This window comes from Mesoplodon densirostris, chromosome 5, assembly GCF_025265405.1.
Source record: "Mesoplodon densirostris isolate mMesDen1 chromosome 5, mMesDen1 primary haplotype, whole genome shotgun sequence".
In the NCBI taxonomy this organism is placed as follows: Eukaryota; Metazoa; Chordata; class Mammalia; order Artiodactyla; family Ziphiidae; genus Mesoplodon; species Mesoplodon densirostris.
In genome coordinates this window covers 113,698,825-113,723,487 of record NC_082665.1, presented here as the reverse complement: position 1 = coordinate 113,723,487, position 24,663 = coordinate 113,698,825, and the positions used below count along the sequence as shown (strand labels likewise).

The 24,663-nt window shown below is 35.5% G+C and overlaps 1 protein-coding gene across 1 annotated transcript in view; it reads left to right on the top strand.

The window, feature by feature from the left end:
- The window catches only part of FGF12 (fibroblast growth factor 12), a 253,311-nt gene that overhangs the window by 71,211 nt on the left and 157,437 nt on the right, over positions 1 to 24,663 (top strand). Inside the window, exon 3 of the mRNA XM_060100132.1 lies at positions 3,512 to 3,615. Within this exon, the coding sequence (XP_059956115.1) occupies positions 3,512 to 3,615 (104 nt within the window). The remainder of the gene's footprint in view (positions 1 to 3,511; positions 3,616 to 24,663) is intronic.

Here is a 24,663-nt window from a genome sequence, read left to right as displayed (position 1 = left end):
CCCTGTTTTAGCTAAATGACTGAATGTTCTTAGCATTTGTCCTGGGAAATCTTTATTTAGAAAGACGTTATGTACAACTTTGGATTTCATTACTCTTTTTCATAAGAATCATCATCGAACTTGATATTTTCCAATGGTTACATTTATTTACAATATATAAGTACCTAACATGTTTGTACCTTATGTGTTAACTCTGCTTTCGTCAGCAATTTCTGTCAGTTAGGATTAAGGTTGGCTCAGCATTGCACAGACTAAAATAACACGGACTTATTTTTCTCACATGACAGCCAGACCTATGTAATTGGAAGCTAGACTGGTGCCGTTGCTCCACAAGGTCCTCAGGGAAGACCCCACTCTTTCCAGCTCACCTGCCATCACTCACTCACGGGGAAGCCCTTGTTTTCTTGCCCTGAGATCATCCAGCCACCTCAACTCATCCCCCTCCAAACAGCAGTAAGGCAAAGGGTAGGGAAGAGGGCAAAGGCCAGTTGTCTTTAAGGAAAGGGTCTTCAAGAGTACAGAGACCTTTCTGCCTACATTTCATTGGCCAGTACTGAGTCCATAGCCACAGTTAGCTGCAGGATATGCACAGAGATGTAGCTAAATTGTCTGTTACTTTTTGAGAAGGTGAGAATGACTATTAGGGGAAATTAAACTTAAAAGGGAAGGAGGAGGAAATAGGATATTTGGGGGCAGATAACCACATTAGCGAGCCAGAAAACCTTTGGTCAGTTGCACTGCCACCTGGGTTACCTCTCTGAATCTGTTTACCCTTCTAAAAATTAGGATAATCATTCTGTCCTAAATTCTTCATAGTGTTTGTGGTTGAGGGTCAAATACAATGATGAATTTATCAACACTGAAAATTGTGTTGCACAAAGGTAAACTCTTATTTTAAAAGTATTAAGCAATCTTCTGAATCAATAGATATTAGTCAGGTGGTATGTCGGTTTACATCAGACCCTTTGGTAACCTTATTTGACAAGCAGAAGAATCATATATTAATGACAAATAACTCATATAGAGAGAACACATCTCTGTTTATGAAACACTTTCAAGAACACGATAGGGCTTCCCTGGTGGCACGGTGGTTGGGAGTCTGCCTGCCAATGTAGGGGACATGGGTTCAAGCCCTGGTCTTGGAAGATCCCACATGCCGCGGAGCGGCTGGGCTCGTGAGCCACAATTACTGAGCCTGCGCGTCTGGAGCCTGTGCTCTGCAACAAGAGAGGCCGCGATAGTGAGAGGCCTGTGCACCTCGATGAAGAGTGGCCCCCGCTTGCCACAACTAGAGAAAGCCCTCACACAGAAACGAAGACCCAACACAGCCATAAATAAAAATAAATAAAACAAAGCTGTCAACAAGTAAAAATAAATGAACACTATAAAAAAAAGAACATGATAATGCATTTGATTCTTCTGTCAACTCTGTGCAGTAAGGATTATTATGCCCATTTTACAGACAGGAAAACTAAAGCAGAGAGGTTAAATGAGTTGCTCAAAGGCATGTAGCTTCTGAGTGGTGAGTTTAGAAAGTACTTTGTCTACAAATCTCTCCCACTTTTTTGTAATCTGTGTTGCTGCTTTAATCTTTACATATGGCACACTTCTTGTTGCCCATTTGGTAAAGTCTAGATCTCTAAGACTAGAGTGACAAACTCTCAGTTATTTATCCCTACTTTGTCTACATGGTGTTCTTTCCCATTCCTCCCCAACATGAATCAAATCCTTCAATCTGCCAGTCCCTTCCTATACACATACACTACCCTGAAGAACCACTTACTTCCTGCCCTACTATAATGTTTATGATCTTCGCCTACTCAACTTCTGTCCCTTCTTTAAGTGTCAACTTGGGTCTCATCTTCTGTGTGAGACATTTCTTGAACACTTCAGAACACAGATCTTCCATTTCCCTGAACTTCTGTAACATAGAGACTATATATAGAATGCATATATTACATTTAATTATAGATATACATTATACACTGTATCAGTTTATTCCATATGTCTTAGCTCTCCCTGACAGTGGTAAGAATATTGGAGGAACAAAAACTAGTACAGATTCAACTTAAGGCAGCTATTAATTCTTAAGTGTTTGCTAAGATCTAGTCTCAACTTTCATGACAGATGAAGGAAAAGGTTCAAAGTGGCAAAGAGACGGATCTGATGTCAAATATCTAGGAATTGAATCCTGCTATACTAAATTTGTGGTCTTAGGCTTGATCCTTTACAACTACCAATTGAACATGTGACTAAAAGCCAAATACTGTGTGGGTGTGTTTAGCTTACTATCCCACGTTGAGAGAAGCCCAGAAAAATAGCATTCCTGTTTAATGGTAATTCCTGGGTTAATTTATATATATATCTTATATTCAAAACTGAGAAGATGACCAGAACGATGGGAATTTTATCAGTAGAAAAGATAGATAAGAACTTCTAACTTAAGTCAGGATGTTAAAGTGAACTGCAAGGCTATTCTCTTATGCACGCAGTCATAAATATTTAGTTCATATTCACGTTGCCATCTATACAGCCTAGTTATATGGTTGCTTTCCTCCTTTATGTAATATAAATTCTTTCAGGATGGGGACAATGTTTTATGCTTATGCTCATTTTGTAATATTAATGTTAACTAAAATAGTGCTATATAGGAATATATAATTCATAGAAATACATCTTTGACAGAAAAATGGATTATCTTCTTTCTGGTTTTTGAGTACATTCTCCAAGTAGACAAGTAGACTGTTGAATATTTTCAGTGATGGCCAACCCAAATATTTAAAGACTACAAGCATGTTTTCATTTTATCTTAGGATATTGAATTAAATTTATGAAGTTGATTTTTAATGGTTTGTGCATAATTATGCATATATATATATATATATTTCCCAAGATATAAAATCTGTCTGTTAGAGCTTAAGCTATCTAGCAACCATTGATATCTCTATTTATCTATCTATATTTACATGTAAAAATTGAAATTTGAAGAGAAATGTTCTCCTGCCACTAACATAGTGAAGGATGAGCCAGTGTTTTTGTGTTCATCTTGTGTGCTTAACACAGTGTTCAGGACCACAAGGAAAAGAAGCTCTGGCATATGTTATGAAGATCATATTTTATTATTACTTATGATTCCAAATATGTTTTCTTCTGTTGAGAATTTTTTGGTTCAATTTATTTGTTTGTTAGAAAAAATCATCTTATACTGTTTGAATATATGTTCATTTCACAGAGCAGAGATCCTGGACTCTCAGATCCATGTGGGGCCCGTGGAGTCCTTCTAATCTAATCCCTTTATTGCAGATGAGTTTATGTGATTTACCTGAAGTCACATAGTAATTAGTCATGGTGCAGAGACAAGAAGCCAGTTCTCCTCATTCTTAGAACTCCTCTCTCTCTCCTAATTTCAATTCATAGGTTTTAATCTTCAAAAAGAGTTATTTTAAGAAGCAAGATGATTTATTCAAAAGTTCACTGATCCTTTCCTCTCTCTTCCTTTTTTCCCCTCTAGCCCTCTTCAATCTAATCCCTGTGGGCCTGCGTGTGGTGGCCATCCAAGGGGTGAAGGCCAGCCTCTATGTGGCCATGAATGGTGAAGGCTATCTCTACAGCTCAGTAAGTACCTTGTGTGTGCGTGTGTGTATGTGTGTGTGTGTGCACGCACATAAACTGGCATGGAGAGTAATGAAGTAACCGTTATTTTAGGAAAGAAAATTACAAGTTGAAGTCAATGTATATTTTCTGACCCAGTATATCAGGATTGTTATGAAGATTTTGTAATTTACAATGTTAAAGATCACGCTCTGTTGAAAAGGAGCTAGCAACTCTCCATGTGATACAAATTCTCTTTTTCTGTCTTTCACTTCTAGAGGATAATCTTTTGAATTTTGCCTTTCTGTTTAATTCAAGAGGTAAAACATTTTTTTTTCCTTTCTACTGTTACTTCTCCTTGAAGCACAGAGAGGATGGTTTAGGAAGCTAAATTCTTGAATTTGTCTGGGAGTCTTCTCTGGCTTGTTGTGGAGAAAAAAAAAACTCAGAATAGACTGTGTTTTTGTTTGTATTTAATAGAACTGTGTAGTACCTAATTTGTCAGATTCCTGGGATAACTGGTCACTTTAAAGACATGTGAATTGATGGAATGAGCTTTGGATTAGGGGCTGGGATATTTGAGTTTTATTTGCATTTCAACTACAATATTCCTTTGGGAAAGTGGCCTCCTCTCTTTGACTTAATTTCCAAACTTTTAAAATGAGGGTGTTGGACCCCATGTTGTCTAACATCTCTTTTGAATCTAAAAGTAACAAAATTAGGTGGCATCAGTGGCTACATTATGAGCCCTGACATATTTTAAAGTAGTTAATGGTCCCACTCTCAAGATAATAATTTATGCATTGAGAGAATGCAGCTGCACTGAATCTTCTGTATGTATATAATTCCTGCTCTGTCCTAAGGGAATTGCCTATTTGTAGTTCATGAAGAAATATTCTTGAAAATCATGGTTACAGATTTCCACCCTTTCTTTCTATGATCTCACTAAATAAGACAAGGTTATTCAGGACGTTCACTTATGCCCACTAGATTCTCAATTAATTATTGAATAGCTTTTTTAAAACTTTTTCCACTATCAATTAAATGAATCTCTGGTACCCTATGCTTGCTTACTAGTAGCCAACTGTATTCGTATTAGAATTCTTAAAATTGCCATTTTACTCTTGAACATATTCACATCTGAATATGCATTTATATATCAGATGTGTACATACACATTTTTTCAATGGTCTCCTCAAAATAATACTTAAAGATAGATACATTTTTGGTCAAAACAATGGGCTTTCATTTTTAATGAGTCATAATTCTAACATTTCTTAATGTCCACTTATTGTGAATCTATATATATATATATATATTTTTTCTTTTTGCGGTATGCGGGCCTCTCACTGTTGTGGCCTCTCCCGTTGCGGAGCACAGGCTCCGGATGCGCAGGCCCAGCGGCCATGGCTCACGGGACCAGCCGCTCCGCGGCATATGGGATCCTCCCAGATCGGGGCACGAACCCGTATCCCCGGCATCGGCAGGCGGACTCTCAACCACTGCGCCACCAGGGAGGCCCTGTGAATCTATATTTTAAATGTGAGAATTAAAATAGGAAAATGACAGTTAACAGATGTTGTTTTGAATAATTCCAGTTGGTTAACCTTTTTCTAAAAAGTTTTGAATGCAATACAAACTAAAATATTTAGGTGAACTTAGGATAGTATTGATTTAAGAATTTAATCAGTCATCAAGTAAACAGCTAAAGGTAGACTATATTTATATTTAGAAGGTTGTTATTCATTTTTATATTTATTTAAAAGGTCATAATTCTGGTCATAATTCTACAAAAACAGTAGAGTTCAGATTTCTGAACCAGAGTTCATTTCCAAAGGTCTGGGAAGAAGAAAAACACAGATTATCTGACAACAGTATTGTAGCAGGTGGCAGCTGTGTAGGAACCTGTGTGTGTTTTGTGTGTGTGTTTTTTTTTTGTGTGTGTGTTAAGGGTGTGCAGGCAGGGAGGGTTCCCCGTTGTTGAGTGCAATCCCAAAGTTCCTGGGAGAGAAGCCTGGGTATTCAGCATGACATAACTGAACTTCATATGTGGCAGCATTTTTAGAGATATATTTTTTCTTTTTTTCTTGCTCAGAACTAGGCTTAAGATACAGGGAGTCCATAGGAGAGGTTTTAAGAAATTCTTGACTAGAGAATTTTACAGTAGGTACTTTTTTGTGAAGGATCTAACACCTTAGTAAAACCTGTTGAGTTACCTGTTTTCAGCTTTCCTCTTCACTTAAATCAAATTTGCCTCATACCAAGAATTACAACTCTTTTCCCTGTATGGTACTGTGAGGCTACTGGAACAATTCTTCTTAATTATAAGCTTGACCTCACTGACATTGAGCATCAGGCTCCCTACTTTCAAAATTGCTCTCTCTCTGGATAGGACTAACAGTACGAAATTCTGGTTTTTAATTTTAAGCAGGGACATAAGCCTGAAGATTTTGTTATAGGGCTAAAGGGGGCCAATATTGGGAGAGACAGACCTCAAAGAGAATTGGGTATCAAGGCTTCATCACACTGGTTTTGCTGCTTGTCTGTGTGGCATGTCTCAGCAAGAGAGTACCAGTGTGGCCAGGAACCTTGTGGGGAGTTAAAAACAGGCTGTTACAGGCTTTCGGGATGTGCTTTTGGTATATGTTAAGGCTTGAAGTTATTTGAAAAGAAGTTTCCTACTTGATGTTAAACAGTGTAGCTGAGCACACCAATAAGGCCCATACCTGGAATTATGGTGGGGACAGGGAGACTGGTGGTGTGTGTCTGAAGGCAAACCCTAGAGGTCCTAAAGAAGCTAACATAGAATCCAAGAGAAATTCTCAAATGGTATCATTTATCTAGTGGCATTCACCTTGTCTGTATTCACATTTAAGCTAGGAATTAATTCCCCAGTTACTTCTGATTCCCCCTCACCCCATCCCCTTTACCAGGAGACAAAAGAGAGAGTAGTAAAGACCAAGTGACTGTTAGGTAGCATAGAGCTAAAGTTTCTGGATCCATTCTGAAAATATTTTAATAGTTGAGTTTAATCCATAAGCATTTAATGAGATTGTTGATGCATCTAGATTTGTTTTTACCCTTATAGTTTGCTTTTTATTTTGCTTCTATTTTCTTCTTCTTTATTTTCTCACATTACTGAAACATTTTCCTATTCTATCTTTATTCTTCTGCTAGTTCATAAATGTAGGTTATAATTCTAGTCTTTTAATGATTTAGACTTTTTTAACAGACATACATATGTATATAATTTGCTAAATAATAAAATATATTATTTATTTCTGTCCTTCGTCCAGACAGCTGATAGGCCTTAGTATGTTTTCTTGCTTAGTAAACATCACCACCCTTCTCACCGATTGGATTATTTACACTTTAAAATTAATATGCACAATTAGTTATTATTCTATACTAAAAGTTACATTTATCAATCTTTAAAATAATTTCTGTGCACACAGGTTTTGTTTTTGTATTTATCAAATTCGGTCCCTCTGAGTTTACTTTTCTTCTAAACAAAATCTTCCACAGTTTTCTGTGTGTGCGTCTGTAGATGGTGCATTCCCTTCGTTCTGGTATCCGTGAAAATGCCTTCCTTTCACTTTCACTCTTGAATTACAGTTCGGATAGTTATACAGTTCTTAGTAGACCTATATTTCCCCCAGCACTTTGAAAATTATATTCTATTGGCTTCTGGAATGTACTGTTGACTGTGAGAAGTTGGCTGTCAATTTAATATTCTCTCCTTTGTAGGTTATCTATATGGAAAATTTAAAGGAATTTTTCTCTTATACTTTATGTTCTGCAAATTCACTATAATGTCTAGTTGTAAATCTAATTAAGTTATCTTGTTAGAAATTCAGAATGCACTTTCAGTCCAAAGAATTAGACTTCTCTAATTCTGGAAAGGTTTAACTCTTCCCATTTACATTTTATTTCTCTGTTATACTTGCCAGTCTCTTGTGCTGATAATATTTAAATCACTTTCACTAGAAACTTGCAAATTTATCTGCTCTAGAAATGATGCCATCTGTTTTGTGATTTCAGTCACTATGCTTTAAATTTTTGGATGTTTAATGGTTTCCATTCCATATCTACCTGATCTTGATTGATTTCTTCCTGTTTTTACTATCTGGCTCTTTTTACAGAAAGTTAATAACTTGTTTACCTCTCTGAGCTTTCTTATAATACTGGTTATACTTTTCCATAAAGTTAGTTTCTTTGGTAATGAATTCATGTTTCAATCGTTGATTTTGTTGGCTGTCATTTTTAGAATTAGACTGAGATTATATTAGAATTTAGAATTTGTTCTGCATGTGTTTGGAATTTTGATTACAGAATTTTGATCTTCTGTAGGCCCATTTCTCTCTTTCTTTCTTCATGATCTTCTTCTTTTGAAGTCTGCCCTCAATTTCTAGCAAATTTTTGGTTGCTCCTATCCAACCTCCAGTGGTCCTAATTTACAATAAGATTTTAAGAGTCATTTCAAGGCTGCATCCTAGGGTAACATTGAGGTTAGGAAGGGGGGCCTGGGCAATAGTATGGCTTGGTCTTGTTTCTCTCATTGTGAGTCTATGTCTATCATTGCATCTTGCTTAAAATACTAGCGGCATTTAAAAAAATACAGTTGATATACAGTATTATATTAGTTTCATGCAATCTACATAGTGATTTGAAATTCACATACATTAGGAATAATCACCGTGGTAAGTCTAGTAGCAATTTGTCTCCATACAGTTATTACAATATTATTGATCATAGTCCTTATGCTACATATTACATCTCTGTGTCTTATTATTTTATAATTAAAAGTTTGTACCTCTTAATCCCCTTCACCTACTTTGCCCAACCCTACACCCCCCCTCCCATCTGGCAACCACCAGTTTGTTCTCTGTATCTATGAATCGGTTTTCATTTTTTTATTGTTTTGTTTTTTATATTCCACAAATAAGTGAGATCATATATTGGATTGGCCCAAAAGTTCATTCGGTTTTTCCATAACATCTTATAGAAAAACCCAGATGAACTTTTTGGTCAACCCAATAGTATTTGTCTTTCTCTGTCTGACTTATTTCACTTAGTGTAATACTGTCTAGACCCAACTATGTTGCTGGAAATTGAAAGATTTCTTTTTCTTTTAAATGTTCCATTGTATATATATACCACATATTTTTATACATTCATCTGTTGATGGACACTTAGGTTGTTTCCATATCTTGGCTATTATAAATAAAACTTCAGTGAACATTGGAGTGCATATATCTTTTTGAATCAGTGTTTTTGTTTCCTTTGGGTAAATACCAAGAAGTGAAATTGCTGGATCACATGTTCTATTTTTCATTTTTTAAGGAACCTCCATACTGTTTTTTTTATAGTGGCTGTACCAATTTACAGTCCCACCAGCAGTGCATGAATGTTCCCTTTTCACCACATCCTCATCATTTGTTATTTGTTGACTTTTTGATGATAGCTATTCTGATAGGTGAGAGGTTGATTTGATCTCATTGTGGTGTTGATTTGCATTTCTCTGATGATTAGTGATGATGAGCAAGTAGCAGCATTTTTTATTTCAGCCTTTTAAGAGTTGGAGCAGGAAAATTATACCAGTCCCTCGTGTGAGCAGGTAGCCTGGCTCTGGTCCTTTATTTTACACAGAGGGCTTTTATTCCCATTGACCTGACCAGAGTGGAACTTGGGGTCACACCACCCCCTTCAAGACATGAAGCCCAGTAGGCCTGCAGCTGCCACTTGCTCAGTGCTTTGTATTTCCATTCTATAGGGATGATTAGCTTGCTTTGATCCTGGTTATGTCATTTACAACTTACATTGCCAAATTCAATTTCATGCAACTTTTCTTTATTTTCTTCTAGGGCTTTTATGTTTTTAGGTCTTACATTTCAGGTTTTAATCCCTTTTGAATTAAATTTTGTGTATGATATAAGCAAATACCAGTATAGATGAGGTAGGTCAAGAAAAGGAAATTCTAGTTCAATCTTCATTAAAAAAAAGTTTTTTTGATTGATGTATTGTTGACTTACAATGTTGTATTAGTTTCAGGTGTACAGCAAAGTGATTCAGTTATATATAAATATATATATGTATATATATTCTTTTCAGATTCTTATAGGCTATTATAAGATATTGAATATAGTTCCCTGTGCTATACAGTAGGTGCTGTTGTTTATCTATTTCAATGTTCACTTGTAAAATCAACATTTCTTATCCTATTTGCTGCTTCAGTTAAGGATGTGTCACTGCATACTGTTACAACATAATATCAAAAACATAATTCTTTGACATGCCTTTAGAATTCCATGCCTAAATCTGATGCTTCAGTGAGAGCAGACAATGTCGAGATTGCAATAATATACTGACTTTATATTGAAAAACTGAGTCAAGAGTTATTGAGAATCATAGGAAGGGTCTCTGAGGAAGAAGAAAAGAGAAGGCCAATATTGAAAGTTATTGGAAGAAGACTGCTTTATACCCACAAAATGACGCTAGGATAAGATATTTTTTATTTTCTCCTCTAATTTCTTTTCTTCCCCACTATCATAGATGTCCAAAATTTCTCATCACTGAGGATGAAATACAAATTTTCTCATTTTCTGCAGCCAAAAATAACTTCCACATTTTGAACTTTGTTAGGACATTTAGCTGTATATTTCCTTTCTTTCTTTTGTTGGAATTATTTGTTTTCATGCCCTATGTTTATAATTAGATGCAAGTTCCTTAAAGTTAGTAATCATATCTAATATAGATTAATATATACCATAACACTGAAAACTACAATTCCTATGTAAAGATATCTGTTAAAATTTTGTTGATCAGTTGATGGATGCATTTCATGCAGTTTAATTTTGACAATAATTCATTGGCCATCTGGTCTTAATGGTTGTAATAATTTTCCTGATTGTAACTTTATACACTTTCCAATTCTGTTAACTGGCTCAACTTTGAATAGGCTATGACTATTCTATGGAAACATGGAAAATTTGCTAAAGGAATCTTATTGTGCATATTTCTCTGTGTTGAAACTAATGTTGTATTGTAATTTTAAGAGCTGATGTTGTGTTTTCCTTTCTGTACTAAATATTGCTTATAAAAGAAAAAAAAGCAAAAACTGGCAAGGATATCTTCTTGGGAATCCACTTAGTCATTACAATTCATCTCTCACTGGAAGGGTTCTGTTCCATAATGAAAAGAAATGACAATTTTTTAAAACACACATATCTAGAATAGAGGTACAAAAGAGTTACCCACTCTGGAATTTGAGTTTCTCCATCAACTGACTTCCTCATGGAGTATTCCAAAATTTGAGGCATATGCAGAAATATTTCTTGGGTAATGGTATCTCTGAAAAGTCTCTAATATTGAAGGAGAGCAAGAGGGAGGAAGGGAGGGAGGGAGGGAGGAAGAAAGAGAGAAACACCTTAGACATTAATGCCAGATGAATCACAGAGTTTTTGATGTTACTGGTGCCTGAATAGAGGGAAGTCAAAAGCCAAATTAGAGGCTTGTTCAGCAATTAGATTGTTAAATATTCAGTTAGGGTCATTTACATAATTTTTCCTCCCATATAATTGTGGTTTTCTTGAATTTTATAACATTTCTTTTTCATCTTAGGTTGATTTTTGGCTATAGCACCTAGAAAATAATTGCTTATTTTGCCTACTTTTTTTTTTGCCCTCATATATATATATTTATTAACTGAACTGTGTTGTTTTTAATCAACTAGAAAATGTATATGTGGAATCCTATTAGCCCAAGAATCTGGCTCTGTTGCTTGCAAATATGTGACGTGAATTTTTGTTGCTGTTGTTGGGATTAGGTTGCTTTTCTTTTCTTTTCTTTTCTTTTTTTTTTTTGCGGTACACGGGCCTCTCACTGCTGTGGCCTCTCCCGTTGTGGAGCACAGGCTCCGGACGCGCAGGCTCAGCGGCCATGGCTCACGGGCCCAGCCGCTCCACAGCATGTGGGATCTTCCCGGACCGGGGCACGAACCCGTGTCCCCTGCATCGGCAGGCAGATTCTCAACCACTGCACCACCAGGGAAGCCCTAGGTTGCTTTTCCTTAGAAAGAATCAACAGGTCATTAGTTATACATTCAGTAAGGACTAAATGATGGTAAGCATCCATTTTTACATTATGATGTTTTCAGTAGTAAGTGGTGTTGGTTTTATCCCACGAAATTATAACTTCTGGGAAATATTAACACTTTAGCTCCTGGGCTAGCCTTAATTTTAAAAATTAACTAATAAGAACATGCTATATAAAAATAAATAAAATAGAATATTCTGAAAAAAATAGCATATATGTTGCCAGTAGCATTTGTCATTGAAAAGTAAAAATAGGATTAAGCTTCTAAGAGCAGCATTAATGAGGACCTTTGGTTGAATCATTTGAAAATGATACTACATTTTATATTTTTTATTTCTACTGTGCCATGAGGCACATTAGGCCAACATGTAGTCATATATCCAAAATTTCTCAATTGTATTTCTTAGGTCATTAGTGAATCAGGCAGTATTAAGCAGTATTTAAGAATGAAAGCTTTAGAATAAAACTGGGTTTGAATCACAGCTCTGTAACTTACTTCCTTGTATCATTGGGGAAATTTGTTAACCTTCTAAGACTCAGTTTCCTTATATATAAATTGGAGATAATTATGAAAATACCAGCTTTATAGGATTATAGCAAGAATTAAATGAGACAATGCATGTAAAACCCTAGTACTGTGCCTAGTACATAGTCAATGATCAATGTCAGCCATATGTAATAGTAGTAGTAGTAATAGTAAAATAGTATAGTAGTAGTATTAGTAATAGTAGTAGATACATTAAATAAGATGCTCAGTGTATCCTAAATCAGTTTCTTACCATCAATTCATGAAGTTCACATAGGGTAATTCTATCCGAATTTTCAGTGGTTATTCCTGGTTTGCCTAATTCACTATCTTTAGCCATCCTGGCCATGGGAGGTTGGTTGCAGAGCATCTCCCATTTAACTAGAGCCAATTAGTTTCAGGCCCAAGACTTGACTTTATCTGTTGAAGGAGAGTTGCCTTTTTTTTTTAAACTTAATTTAGAGCTGAGAGGATCAAGGACTACAGCCATCTTAAAAACACAAGGAGAAATCATATCTTAAGAATGATTCCAACACTCAGAGGACAGAAAGTCTCTAGGTGAAAAGATGGAGAAACCAGTTCTTGTTCACATCCTTTGACGTTGTACATGAAGACATACCTGAAACCAGCCCTACCTCTGAATTTTCAGTCTTAGGAGCCCATAATTACCCTTCTGTATGAACCAGTTAGGGCTGTATATTTTTTTAACCTGCTAAACTGATAAAGATGTGAACCAATTTTCAGAGTGTTAAGACTTTCCAAGAGAGCTAAAGCTCCATTTCTTCCATGTTCTCTATGTCATTTCTGGTGAAGAATTTCCCAGTGGCCTCCTTCTGAAGAGTTATGACTTTACTATTGCTCTCTGGGCCAGCCTGATTCCCAAAAGAGATTATCTGTTCTAATTCGTTCTGCCTTCCTTTGCCTGTTCCCCTCCAAAACCAACATAAGATTTAGTCATTTTCATATGTAAATGTTCCTTGGGTTTGTAACAAACAAATCATTGAAAGATAAGAATCAACTTTTCTTTCCTCTTGCCCCCCAGAATGAGCCAGTTTTTCAACTTTTGGGGACTTCTTCAAAATATCTCTTTATATAACTCCCTTGGAGGGAAATATATTGCATAAAATAAGTGTGTAAGCCATGACTTTCATAGACTTCAGGGAGGGGAAAAGAGAAGAAATTATGAGTGCTAAATGCAGAGGGAAAATCAGTAGGTTTTCAGGTGAGATTTGAATGAAATAGAGATGCGGTGAAACAGAGAAACAGAAGCAATTCATTTTTATGACCAAGTCTGCAGATAAGTTCATGCTTTGAATAGACAGCACTGAGGAAAAGAATATGAAAAAGCAAAACAAAACATTGTGATAGGTGGCCAAATTAGAACAATTGTCAGAGAAGGACAGATTGCAAAGTGCTACATTTTGAGGAGATTTCAAGTGACAGCCTCCTGCATTTATGGTGTACCTAAAGTTTGTTTCTGCACCACAGAATTTTAAAATATAGTAGTTAAATTGTAGAAATGGTTTAGCTACATAGAAATGTATATGTCAAAAGTGACATATATTTCAGCTATCTCCAAATGGAAGGAAAGATACTTATTTTGAGTCCACTGAAAACATCAGTCTCCCATGGGGTACCTATATGTCATGGTTCATCCAGAAGAGTTCCAGTTTATGCCTGATGTCTTAGTGTAATTATTGACACTACCTGTTTGAACCTCAAAAGTGTCCTGGATTAGGATTTGGGCAATAATTATACAGTCATGTTACACATGATTCTACATATGACTCAGTGGGTGATTTGAGGTGTCAATATTGCATAAAATCTTACTGAATAATTTGAAAATTTCCTGTTCTGATTTACTCCCCAAGAACAAATCTTAATGATAAATTTCTTAAGTTCACTTTCCTGTATCACCCAGTGATTGAGTTTGGCTGTGAGTAAAAAAGACACCCATAACAATAATTTAAAGGGATCAAAGGTTTAAGTTTTCTCACATAACCAGAAGTCTGGAGATAGATAGTTACTGGTATTGGTTCATTGACTGGCTAAGCAACCCTTGGCTAAAGGGCCAAGGTTTTTACATTTATTTGGCCTTTTCCTAATGGTGCAAGATGGCTCCTACCTCCTCAACTAACATGTATACATTCTGGGAAGTATAAAAGGGGTACAGAGAAAGAGATGGTGCCTTTATCAGGAAAGAACACTTTCCCAGAATTTTCAGTAATGTCCGTAGTGATGTCCAGTGATGACCATAGAACTGTGTCACATGGTCACCCCTAGGTGGACAGAGTGTGGGGAAATGTCTCAATTATTTTTTAAAAAAATTTGAGCTACATACATTGCCATATTCATCAAAACCAGGGTTCTGGTAATATGGAGGGGAAAATGGATATTGGGTAGACACTTGACAACTGCCCCACTTCTCCAGGCTGAGAATATAAATGTAGATAATGTAAAACTTTAGCACAAGAGAGAGTCAAAGAGACAGAGAGCAACTGAACAGATTGAAGAATAGATATGCATGTGTAGTTTCTTCATTAGGTAATGTAAAATCTTTTGAATTACTATAAATATTGGTTGAAAAATTTATGAATCTCTACTAGGAAGCTAAATATTGAACTCTAGAGACTAACGGGAAGAGATCTTACCTGTCATTTTATTCAGGTCCAAATAGATTAGAAGTTCCCTGGGATTTGGTGACAGAAGCTTTCTGCTTGTTGAGTTTTCATGATGGATCGCTGGATATTTCCTCTGAAATTTCTCTCTGTAGCTAGGGCGAAGATGAATAAGCACTGCTACTTCAACTTCCATTCTTCTATTTCACTGGATGCGTAAAAGTTCTCTCTGTAGGGAGCTGTGAGAAGTCGTGAGGGAACTGAAAGTCACCATGGAGTGGGATATAGCATATTGACTTGTAAGAGTATGCTTGCCTGTGGTTTCAATACAGATCTTCCTGAAACTCCAGGGATCAGCAACTTTTCCATGCTCCAGGAACTTTTCCAAACTCCAGGGATCAGCAACTTTTCCATGCTTTATTTAATGTAGATAGTGTGGCACACATTGTCTTAGGCACTGAAAATGAAATGAAAAACACTTCCACTGTAGTGGGAGAACAAGACAACACATAAATAAATATGGAAATTTACTAATTAGGATTGGTTTTTATAAAAGAAAAAATATATTTCAGTAATAGAGAATAATAGAGAAAACTAATTTAGACAGGATTGCCATGAAAATTTCTTTAAGGAGATGATATTCACGCTAAAACCTAAAGGATGAAATGAAAGACCAAACCAGAGGAAGTGTACTAGCAGAGGCAGAAATAAGTGCAAAACATTCATAGGACTAAAATGTTTATAAATCTTATTGTTTCTCACACATTCTATCATAATTCTTGCACCTGAAGTGCTAATTCTAATATCTGTTTATTTTCATTTGCTCGCCTATTTGATTTAAAATATTTTTACATATTGTGTGCTGAGTACCATTTTGGGTGCTCCAAGCATGAGAGAGGGAAAGGACAAACACTGCATTTTCATACCATAATAAAAGAATGAAATTTTTAAGGGTTATAAAGGAAGGAAGCAGGGTTATAGAAACATAATACATTTATGTCTTGGCATATTTTTTTAATTTTTAAATTTACATTAATTCTCATCATGAATTTCTTTCTGTTATTTGTGCTATCCTTGTATTTTGACTCTTTTTACATAGAATCCAGGAATAAGTTTTATGTTTTAAAAAAATTTGTATGCTGTTTATTGAATTATTTCTTTATTATTAATATTCCTAAGGGATTTCCAGGAACTTTCTCATTAATTTCAATGAAAAGACTTCATTGGCATTATCTTAAAACCTTCAAATCTGATTAGTAGCATGTTGCCAAAAATATTTATGTTTTAAAAGGTCCACACCACATATAAAAAGTAACTTAAAATGGATCATAAACTTAAGTGTAAGAGCTAAAACTATAAAACACTTAGAAGAAAGCATAAGGCTAAATCTTCATGAGCTTAAGTTAAACAGTAGTTTTAGAGATATGAAACCAAAAGCACAAGCAACAAAAGAAAAATTTTCATCTTAATTAAAACATTTGTACTTCCAAGGACACAATCAAGAAAGTGAAAAAGACAACCCAGAGAAGAGGAGAAAAGTTAGCAAGCCATTTATCTGGTAAGGAATGTGTATCTAGAATATATAAATAACTCATACAACTAAAAATAAAAAGACAAAAGTGTACAAAGGATTTGAATAGACATATTTCCAAAGAAGATATACAAATAGTTAATAACCACATGAAAAGATGTTCAACACCATTAGCCATCAAGGAAATGCAAATCAAAAACCACAAGGACTCACCACTTCACACCCACTAGGATGGCTTTATTAAAAAAGATAATAACAAGTATAGGTGTGGATATGGAGAAGTTGGAACCCTTATATACTGCTAACAGGAATCTAAAATGCCATAGCCACTTTGGAAAATAGTCTACCAGTTCTGCAAAAGGTTAAAGATAGAGTTACCATATGACCCAGCAATTTCACTACTAGGTACATACCCAAGAGAAATGAAAACGTAGGCCCACACAAAAACTTTTCTATATTAATATTCATAGCAGCATTATTTAAAATAGCCAAAAGTGGAAATAACCCAAATGTCCATCAACTAACAAATGGATAAGGTGTGGCACATTTATTCACTATAATATTATTTAGCAATAAAAGAAAGTGCTGAAGCATGCTACAACCTGTATGAATTGTGACAACAGTATGTTAAATGAAAGAAACCAGTCACAAAAGACAACATATGGTATAATTCTATTTATATGAAATGTCCAGAATAGACAACTCTATAGAGACAGGAAGTTGATTAATGATTGTGCTGTGGTAAATGGGAACAGACTGCTACTAAAGGATGGGAGTTTGTTTTTTGGGGTAATGAAAAAACTACAGTTGATTGTGGTGATGGTTGTACAGTTCTGTCAATATACTAAACACCACTGAATTATACACTTTGAATGGGTAAACTGTATGGTATATGAATTATATCTCAATAGTGCTATTAGTAAAAAGTGAATTCTATTTAAAATATCAATATAATCATGATTTAATGGAGATTAAAAAGTAAATAAGATCATTTTCCCCTAATGGATTCCATACACATTAATTGAATTGTATTTTTTGTTTGTTTAAAGTAACACAAAGGTGTGAATTTCCTCACAACTGGAGGGGCGTGACAGAACTTTAATACTCTGGTGCAAAAATTGGAAAAAGGAGTGGGAGCAGAGTAGAATTTGTTTTCATTGTGAAGATGTGTCCTACAACTGTAAACACCATTGATTTTGACCACAAAATACTAGCTATGAGAGAAGAGTTTTTATAATAATATTAATATTTGCTGTGACATTTTAATTTACTTACTGAGCTTGGACCTTTAACTTATTACTGTCAAGGCTCTAAAAATTTATACCTATCTGTTCATGTGGTGGTACCTTAGGAAGTATATGTTTAAATCACAGAATATATATATTTTTCTCTCTTTGGCTCAATTTAAAAATGTTTCATGAGGAAATCTTGAATATTTTCTACCTTAAAATTGCATCCTGGAATATACAAGCAGCTCATGCAACTCAATATCTAAAAAACAAACAACCCAATCCAAAAATGGACAGAAGAACTAAATAAACATTTCTCCAAAGAAGATATACAGATTGCCAACAAATACATGAAAGGATGCTCAACATCACTAATCATTAGAGAAATACAAATTAAAACTACAATGAGGTATCACCTCACACCAGTCAGAATGGTTATCATCAAAAAATCTACAATCACTGTTGGAGAGAGTGCGGAGAAAAGGGAACCCTCTTGTGCTGTTGGTTGGAATGTAAATTGATACCGCCACTATGGAGAACAGTATGGAGGTTCCTTAAAAACTAAAAATAGAACTACCATATGACCCAGCAATCCCACAACTGGGCATATACCCTGAGAAAACCATAATTCAAAAAGAGTCATGTACCACAATGTTCATTGAAGCTCTATATACAATAGTCAGGACATGGAAGCAACCTAAGTGTCCATCAACAGATGAATGGATAAAGAAGATGTGGCACATATATACAATGGAATATTATTCAGTCATAAAAAGAAACAAAATTGAGTTATTTGGAGTGAGGTGGATGGACCTAGAGTCTGTCATACAGAGTGAAATAATTCAGAAAGAGAAAAACAAATACCATATGCTAACACATATATATATGGAATCTGAAAAGAAAAAAGGTTCTGAAGAACCTTGGGGCAGGGCAGGAATAAAGACGCAGACATAGAGAATGGACTTGAGGACATGGGGAGGGGGAAGGATAAGCTGGGACAAAGTGAGAGAGTGGCATGGACAATGGACATGTATACGCTACCAAATATAAAATAGATAGCTAGTGGGAAGCAGCCACATAGCACAGGGAGATCACCTCGGTGCTTTGTGACCACCTAGAGGGATGGGATAAGGAGGATGGGAGGGTGATGTAAGTGGGAGGAGATATGGGGATATATGTATACGTAGCTGATTCACTTTGTTACAAAGCAGAAACTAACACACCATTGTAAAGAAATTATACTGCAATAAAGATGTTTAAAAAAAAGAAAGAAATATGTGCCATGCTAATGCTAATCAAAAAAATATTTTATTGAAATATAGTTGATTTACAGTGTTGTGTTAATTTCTGCTGTACATCAAAATAATTCAGTTATACATATATATACATTCTTTTTCATATTCTTTTCCATTATGTTTTATCACAGGAAGGTTTAGTTTTTTGTTTTGGGGTTTTTTTTTTGGCATGTGGCATCTTAGTTCCCTGACCAAGGATCGAACCTGTGCCCCCTGCAGTGGAAAAGCAGAGTCTTAACCAGTGGACTGCCAGGGAAGTCCCCAAGGTTTAGTATTTTTAAAAGCCTTATTTAGCTTGAACTTTCCTTTGATATTTTGAGTTGTCTGTTTTGCCATTAGATCTGCCAGTGTCACTTACCCTCCAACTTGATTTAACATTATATTCGTTTTGAGTGCTTGGGTGATATGTGAGGTACTATATGATTAGAATGGTTGCAAATTGGTTTCTGGGTTTTTTTTCTCAGAGTTTACTTGTATTTCTTTCCAATGCCTGATTTTTAATATAGGTATTGTCAAGATGTGGTTTTTATTCTTGAAAAATTTTAATGTATCTGGTAATTCATTATCCCAAGAGTAATTTGGCATTATTATAATAATGTGAAATATACATAGATATGGAGTATTGAGTAGTAGATTGTTATAATAAGGATACCTTTCATAAGACTTTTTAACTGTGTTTCCTGGTTCTCATTCTCAAATCCATACTTACAAACAGGCTATGTATTTGGTGCCTTATTATTTACAAAATGAAGAGACACAGGCAGAGTCCTCGCTAAGATGTATTATGTGAGAATGGAAAATGGAGTTGTATAGCCCTTAAGTCTCAAGTGAAAAATGCAGAGGGAAGTAATTGGCCACATTCCAAACTCTTTTGAGAGGCTGATCCAGTAGTCCAAAATGAATTTTCCAAAAAAAATTCCCCAAAGACGCATGATTCATCTTGTGTGGCAATAAATATAACTCTTTGAACACTGTTATTTATTTGGCTAATTCACTGGAGTCCAAGTGTACCTAACTCTACAGATCAACTTCTCAAAAACTCTTAAAGCCCATCCCAAATGCTTCCCCTGAAAATCAGCTGTTTGTTGTTGTTGCTGTTATTTTAATTATCTTTGTAGTATCGGAAGATCTTCTAAATCTACCAGTTCTATCTCTGCTGTCTAGCACTGTGCCCACTCTGGCTTTATTTTTATGGGCCCTCAGCTAATAAGAGTGATCATAGAGGTCAGCTAGACTAAATCAGTGGCTCCTTTCCTAATATTCACAAAAATTAGAACCCGATTATTGCTGAAACATCTCTAAGAGTGAGGGCTTTATTACCTGAATCGTACACTGGAGATGACCGTTGGGATCATCTTCTTTTTACTGTGCCATTTTTGGTTCTAGTCCTGCAATGTGGAGTCACAGAGAATGTGTTAATTACTTAGTAGTGCTTGGCACATAGTGAGTGTTCTAAAGCTGTTGACTGTTGTGATTATCAAATGAGGTTTTCTACCTCTATGTCCATTTTATCTCCATCTCATCATTATCCATATATCTATCTACGTATCTGTGTATCTGTGTATTTATTTATCTTCCATTACTTAGAATGGTGACTAACACCCAGTAATGGCTTTAAAAGTGTTTGCAAAGATTATTTCTTTCTCACGTGATGTTTTCAACTATTTGTTGAACACAATTAAATATTATAGGAAGTGATCATGGTTTTCATGAGAACATTAACCAGTTCCATTTCTTTCACTAGGAAGTTAATAAATACTATTTATTAAATAAATTAATGAGCAATAGAATCATTAATTTTTTAAATTGAAGGAAAGCTATAAATAATTTAGTTCAATTCCTCCTTTTTTTCAGATTAGAAAATAGAAATTTAGACTGAACTTTTTTTCATCCCTTTATTATTCAGAGCTCACTCTTTTGTTCATACTATATATCTCTCCTAAAGTGTGATATTATAATCTGTGTAAGTGATATTTTATTAGTTCCTGCCCTGATTTAGCCCTTGCTGAATTCTAGTTGACTCTCTGGGACCAGCAAGAAACCATTCATGGTCAGGAAGTATTGGTCAGCAATACAGGGCTGGGGGAATTAAAATTCATTCACTTGCCTCTTAGAAATATCTGTTTAAGAAATTCTTTGATATTGATTTACTTTCAAACATTGGTTACTTTTCTCCCTGGAGGTAACAGTTTTATGATCATTCTACTGGTCTCTAACAATGGTTACCTGATTTACTGATACATAAAAAGCCTACAGAGATGTATTTTTTCATTGACTTTATACTTGCCCAGTAACAGCATTGGTCTTTATTATGTTTCAATGGGTGGCTTGAATTGATCCATAATAAGCTGAATCCACGCTAAGTACAGCTGTAATGTAGGGGAACCAAGATGGTATTCCTGGCAGCGTTCTCATTATATGTGCTTTACTTCCATTTAGTAGTCATTTCTGTAAGCCCCAAGGAAATTTCCTGCTATGAAAGGTTTTCTCTTACTGACATTGGCTAAAGAGACATTAGACCCTTATTAGATGTGTGTTTTGCCTTTGCTAATTCTTTTCCCCGAGACAGCCCCAGCCTTCTTTCAATAGAGTTTGCTTTGCTTCCCATTACATTACGTTCCAAACAAATCCCTACTTTGTATTCTCACTTGTTCCACTTTTCACCAAAGCCTTCTGATAGCTCAATCTATATCTAATTTTTCCTCCATTTATCTACCAAAGCCCCTTTTCTAGAATGTCTCACTTTATGCTTACACAGAGGGTATTTCCTTGGCCAGATCTTTGGTGGTCAACATGATGCCTCTCAGAAAAATATTCCCTTTCTCCCTCATTGGAGAGTCAGAACCTCCAACTCTTCTCCGTTGGGAGTTGAGGCATATTTCTATATGAACCTGATAGAGGTTATGGGAATCAGTAGGTTAATAAGGCTTTTATAATGGATCAATCTGTGCAGGAGTTTCCAACTTACTTTTCTTCTTCCATATGATAGAGACCATATAAACAAAAACATTCATCCAGAAAATGTTTCTGCCTGTGCATTTTTGTGTGCATTGTTTTTATTTATATTCAAGCAACTTTCATGTTTGTAGTGTGATTAAATCCACATAAAAACTCCAGAGAGGTTGATCAGACCAGTGTAAGTATCACTATATTATAAATATGGAAAATTACTCAAAGGTGATAAGGATCATTAATACCAGTGTCCAATCTAAGATTTTCCTATTTCATACCTAAGCCTCCTTTCCCTTCCTTACTTGAAAAATGAATATTCCTTTTCTTGCAGTAGTAAACGATTTCTATTTAAGAATGTTAACTTCTTTGTTTATTTTCCATTTGAGACAGAATTTTGGTTATGGTGTGTCTGGAAGGGTAAAGACTGCTTTGAAGATGTGAGAACTGGGAATAGAGAGTTTGGCTGGGAAGTGGAGAGGGAGGCAGTCAGAGAAAGGGCATCTCAACCTGTATTTCTGAGAAGGAAAAGTAAAAACCAAAGGATCATCTCTCTGCTTAAAATTTCTTTTATATTTAGCCTTTTAAGTTTGTATGAGAATTAAGTGTGTTAAATTTACTTTTTTTATTTTGGTATCTTGTAGTGGTGCCTACCATCCTAAGCATCAAGATATGGTATACAAGAGGGCCAACAGGGCACAGTATTATACTCTTGTGCAAAATGATTCAGGGATTCTATTTAAAGTAGTTGAGCATCTGTGAGACTCTGTGTAATGTGTTTATATGCTTCTTGTTTTCTTTCTTCCATTTCCATCCTTCCATTCTCCTTTTTCCTCTCCCTCCATCCTTCCCTCCTTTTCTCTTTTTCTCTCTCTCTGTTTATCTCTCTCCATCCCTCCAACCCTTCCTGCTTTCTTTTGTTTTTTTTTGGTATAATCTTTATTTAACAGACCTTCATTAAACATGTGCTATATACAAAGTGAGGTAAATGCTTTAGATGCCTGTAATACAAGAAGGATATAGAACTTATGCTATCAAAGGAGCTTATAGGCTCTCAGAGTAGGTGGTAATACAAAAATCAAGGCATTGAGGGTGGAATCTGCCCAAGTTCTGAGTACAGAATAAGCGATATTGTAGATATTCTAAGTGCAATACTGAGGTCATGGAATGGAGAGGATATTTTAAAATCTTGGCCTGAAAATATATTTCATATCAGTAAGTCCTAGTGATTTGCATCCAGGAAAATACTGGCCACTGTGACCTGTTCTAAATCATATTAAAGATTCTATTGTCATATCACATAAAGTAGGTATATGTGATAATATATATCACATCTTTTAATATTAGAAATTACTATGTACAAATGGAGTTGAATGAGAAATTGACTACTCTAAGTCCCTTAATTAAGATCTCCTGTCACCTCCTTCCTATGCAGGAGGGCAAACTGGTAGTAAGATAGATAACAGATACTCTATTTTGTAAGACCTATGAGCAACTGGGTGCTTGCCATGGTGCTTACTCAAACTTGCAGAGATTATCCCACATTTGTATTTATGTGTGGAGAGGGAAAGTGATAATTTCAGGGAATAATGGAGAGGTCACACGAGGAGGGGACAAGTGAAAGCAAAGTCATTTTTTAATGCCCAGTAGGAAATGTAGAAAGCTTGGGGATAAACCTTTTGTGGGCACAAATGTGTCAAAAAGCTGTGGAGGATTTATACTGTGCAAGATCCCTTAGATATGTGTGTTTTGGTTCTACAGCCCATTGCTTTGGGGCCACTGAGTAGGACTAATAGCTCTATCCAATTTAACAACCTCTCAAGTTCTCACAGTATTAAATGAAAATGATGATAATAATTATGTTAGTAATCATATTTGAATGCCTACTACATGTTTGGACTCTATAAATTTATTCATTCAATCTTCATGGCGACTCCCTAAATTATGTCCTAGCATTATCTTCCTTGGACAGGTGAGGAAATAAAGATGAAGTGATTTACTCAAGATTACCCATATGGGAGATGAAGCTATTAACTATAATTAAACACCGAGTCTCTAATAATAAGAAAATGTCACAATATTTATTTACATGTGGTGCTTGGTAGTTTCAAAGAGCTTTGACATCCACCATGTGGTATATTAAGTCAGGTTGTTTATCCCTTTTTAAGAGATAAGGCATTTAACTTCAGGTCTATTTACTCCAAAACCTAAGCAGAATTCACTGCACTCTGAAGTCTATTCATAATTTAAACCTACATAGATGTGTCTAATTTTAGACAAATTTCCAATCAGATTGGCTAAAATCTAATAGTTTCTTATGCTTGGGAATGTACATTTTAGTCTCTTAGTAATTATCTTATGCATTATACAATCTTCACTGGAGTTACCAGATAAATGAGATGTCACTGCACTTAACAGCAAGGATCACTGCTGCTAGCTTTCGATTGGTTTCATCTGTTGCTGGGAGGAGTTGCCATCTCTCAGCAGCTGCCAGCCAGGCAGGCATTTCTGATGGAGCTGAGCCCAGGTTGACAGTAGCTAGAAAAGGAACGTGTCCTAACCTGGCAAGGACATCCTTCAAGTCCGTGTTTTTGTCCACCAGGCTGACAGAATCCCCAATTTTGATGCATTTCATTGCTTTTCATGAAGCCCATTTTTGTCCTTTATTCTTTATTTTCTTTGCTTAACTTTGTTTAGTTGCTGACAGACCATATTCATGCACTGTACAAAAGAATAAGTAAATTCCAATTAGCATCTGAAATGCAGAAGAACTTGGTTCCAGCTCTAGTGGGAGAATGATATATTGTTTGATTAAAAGAAGGAAGAGCCA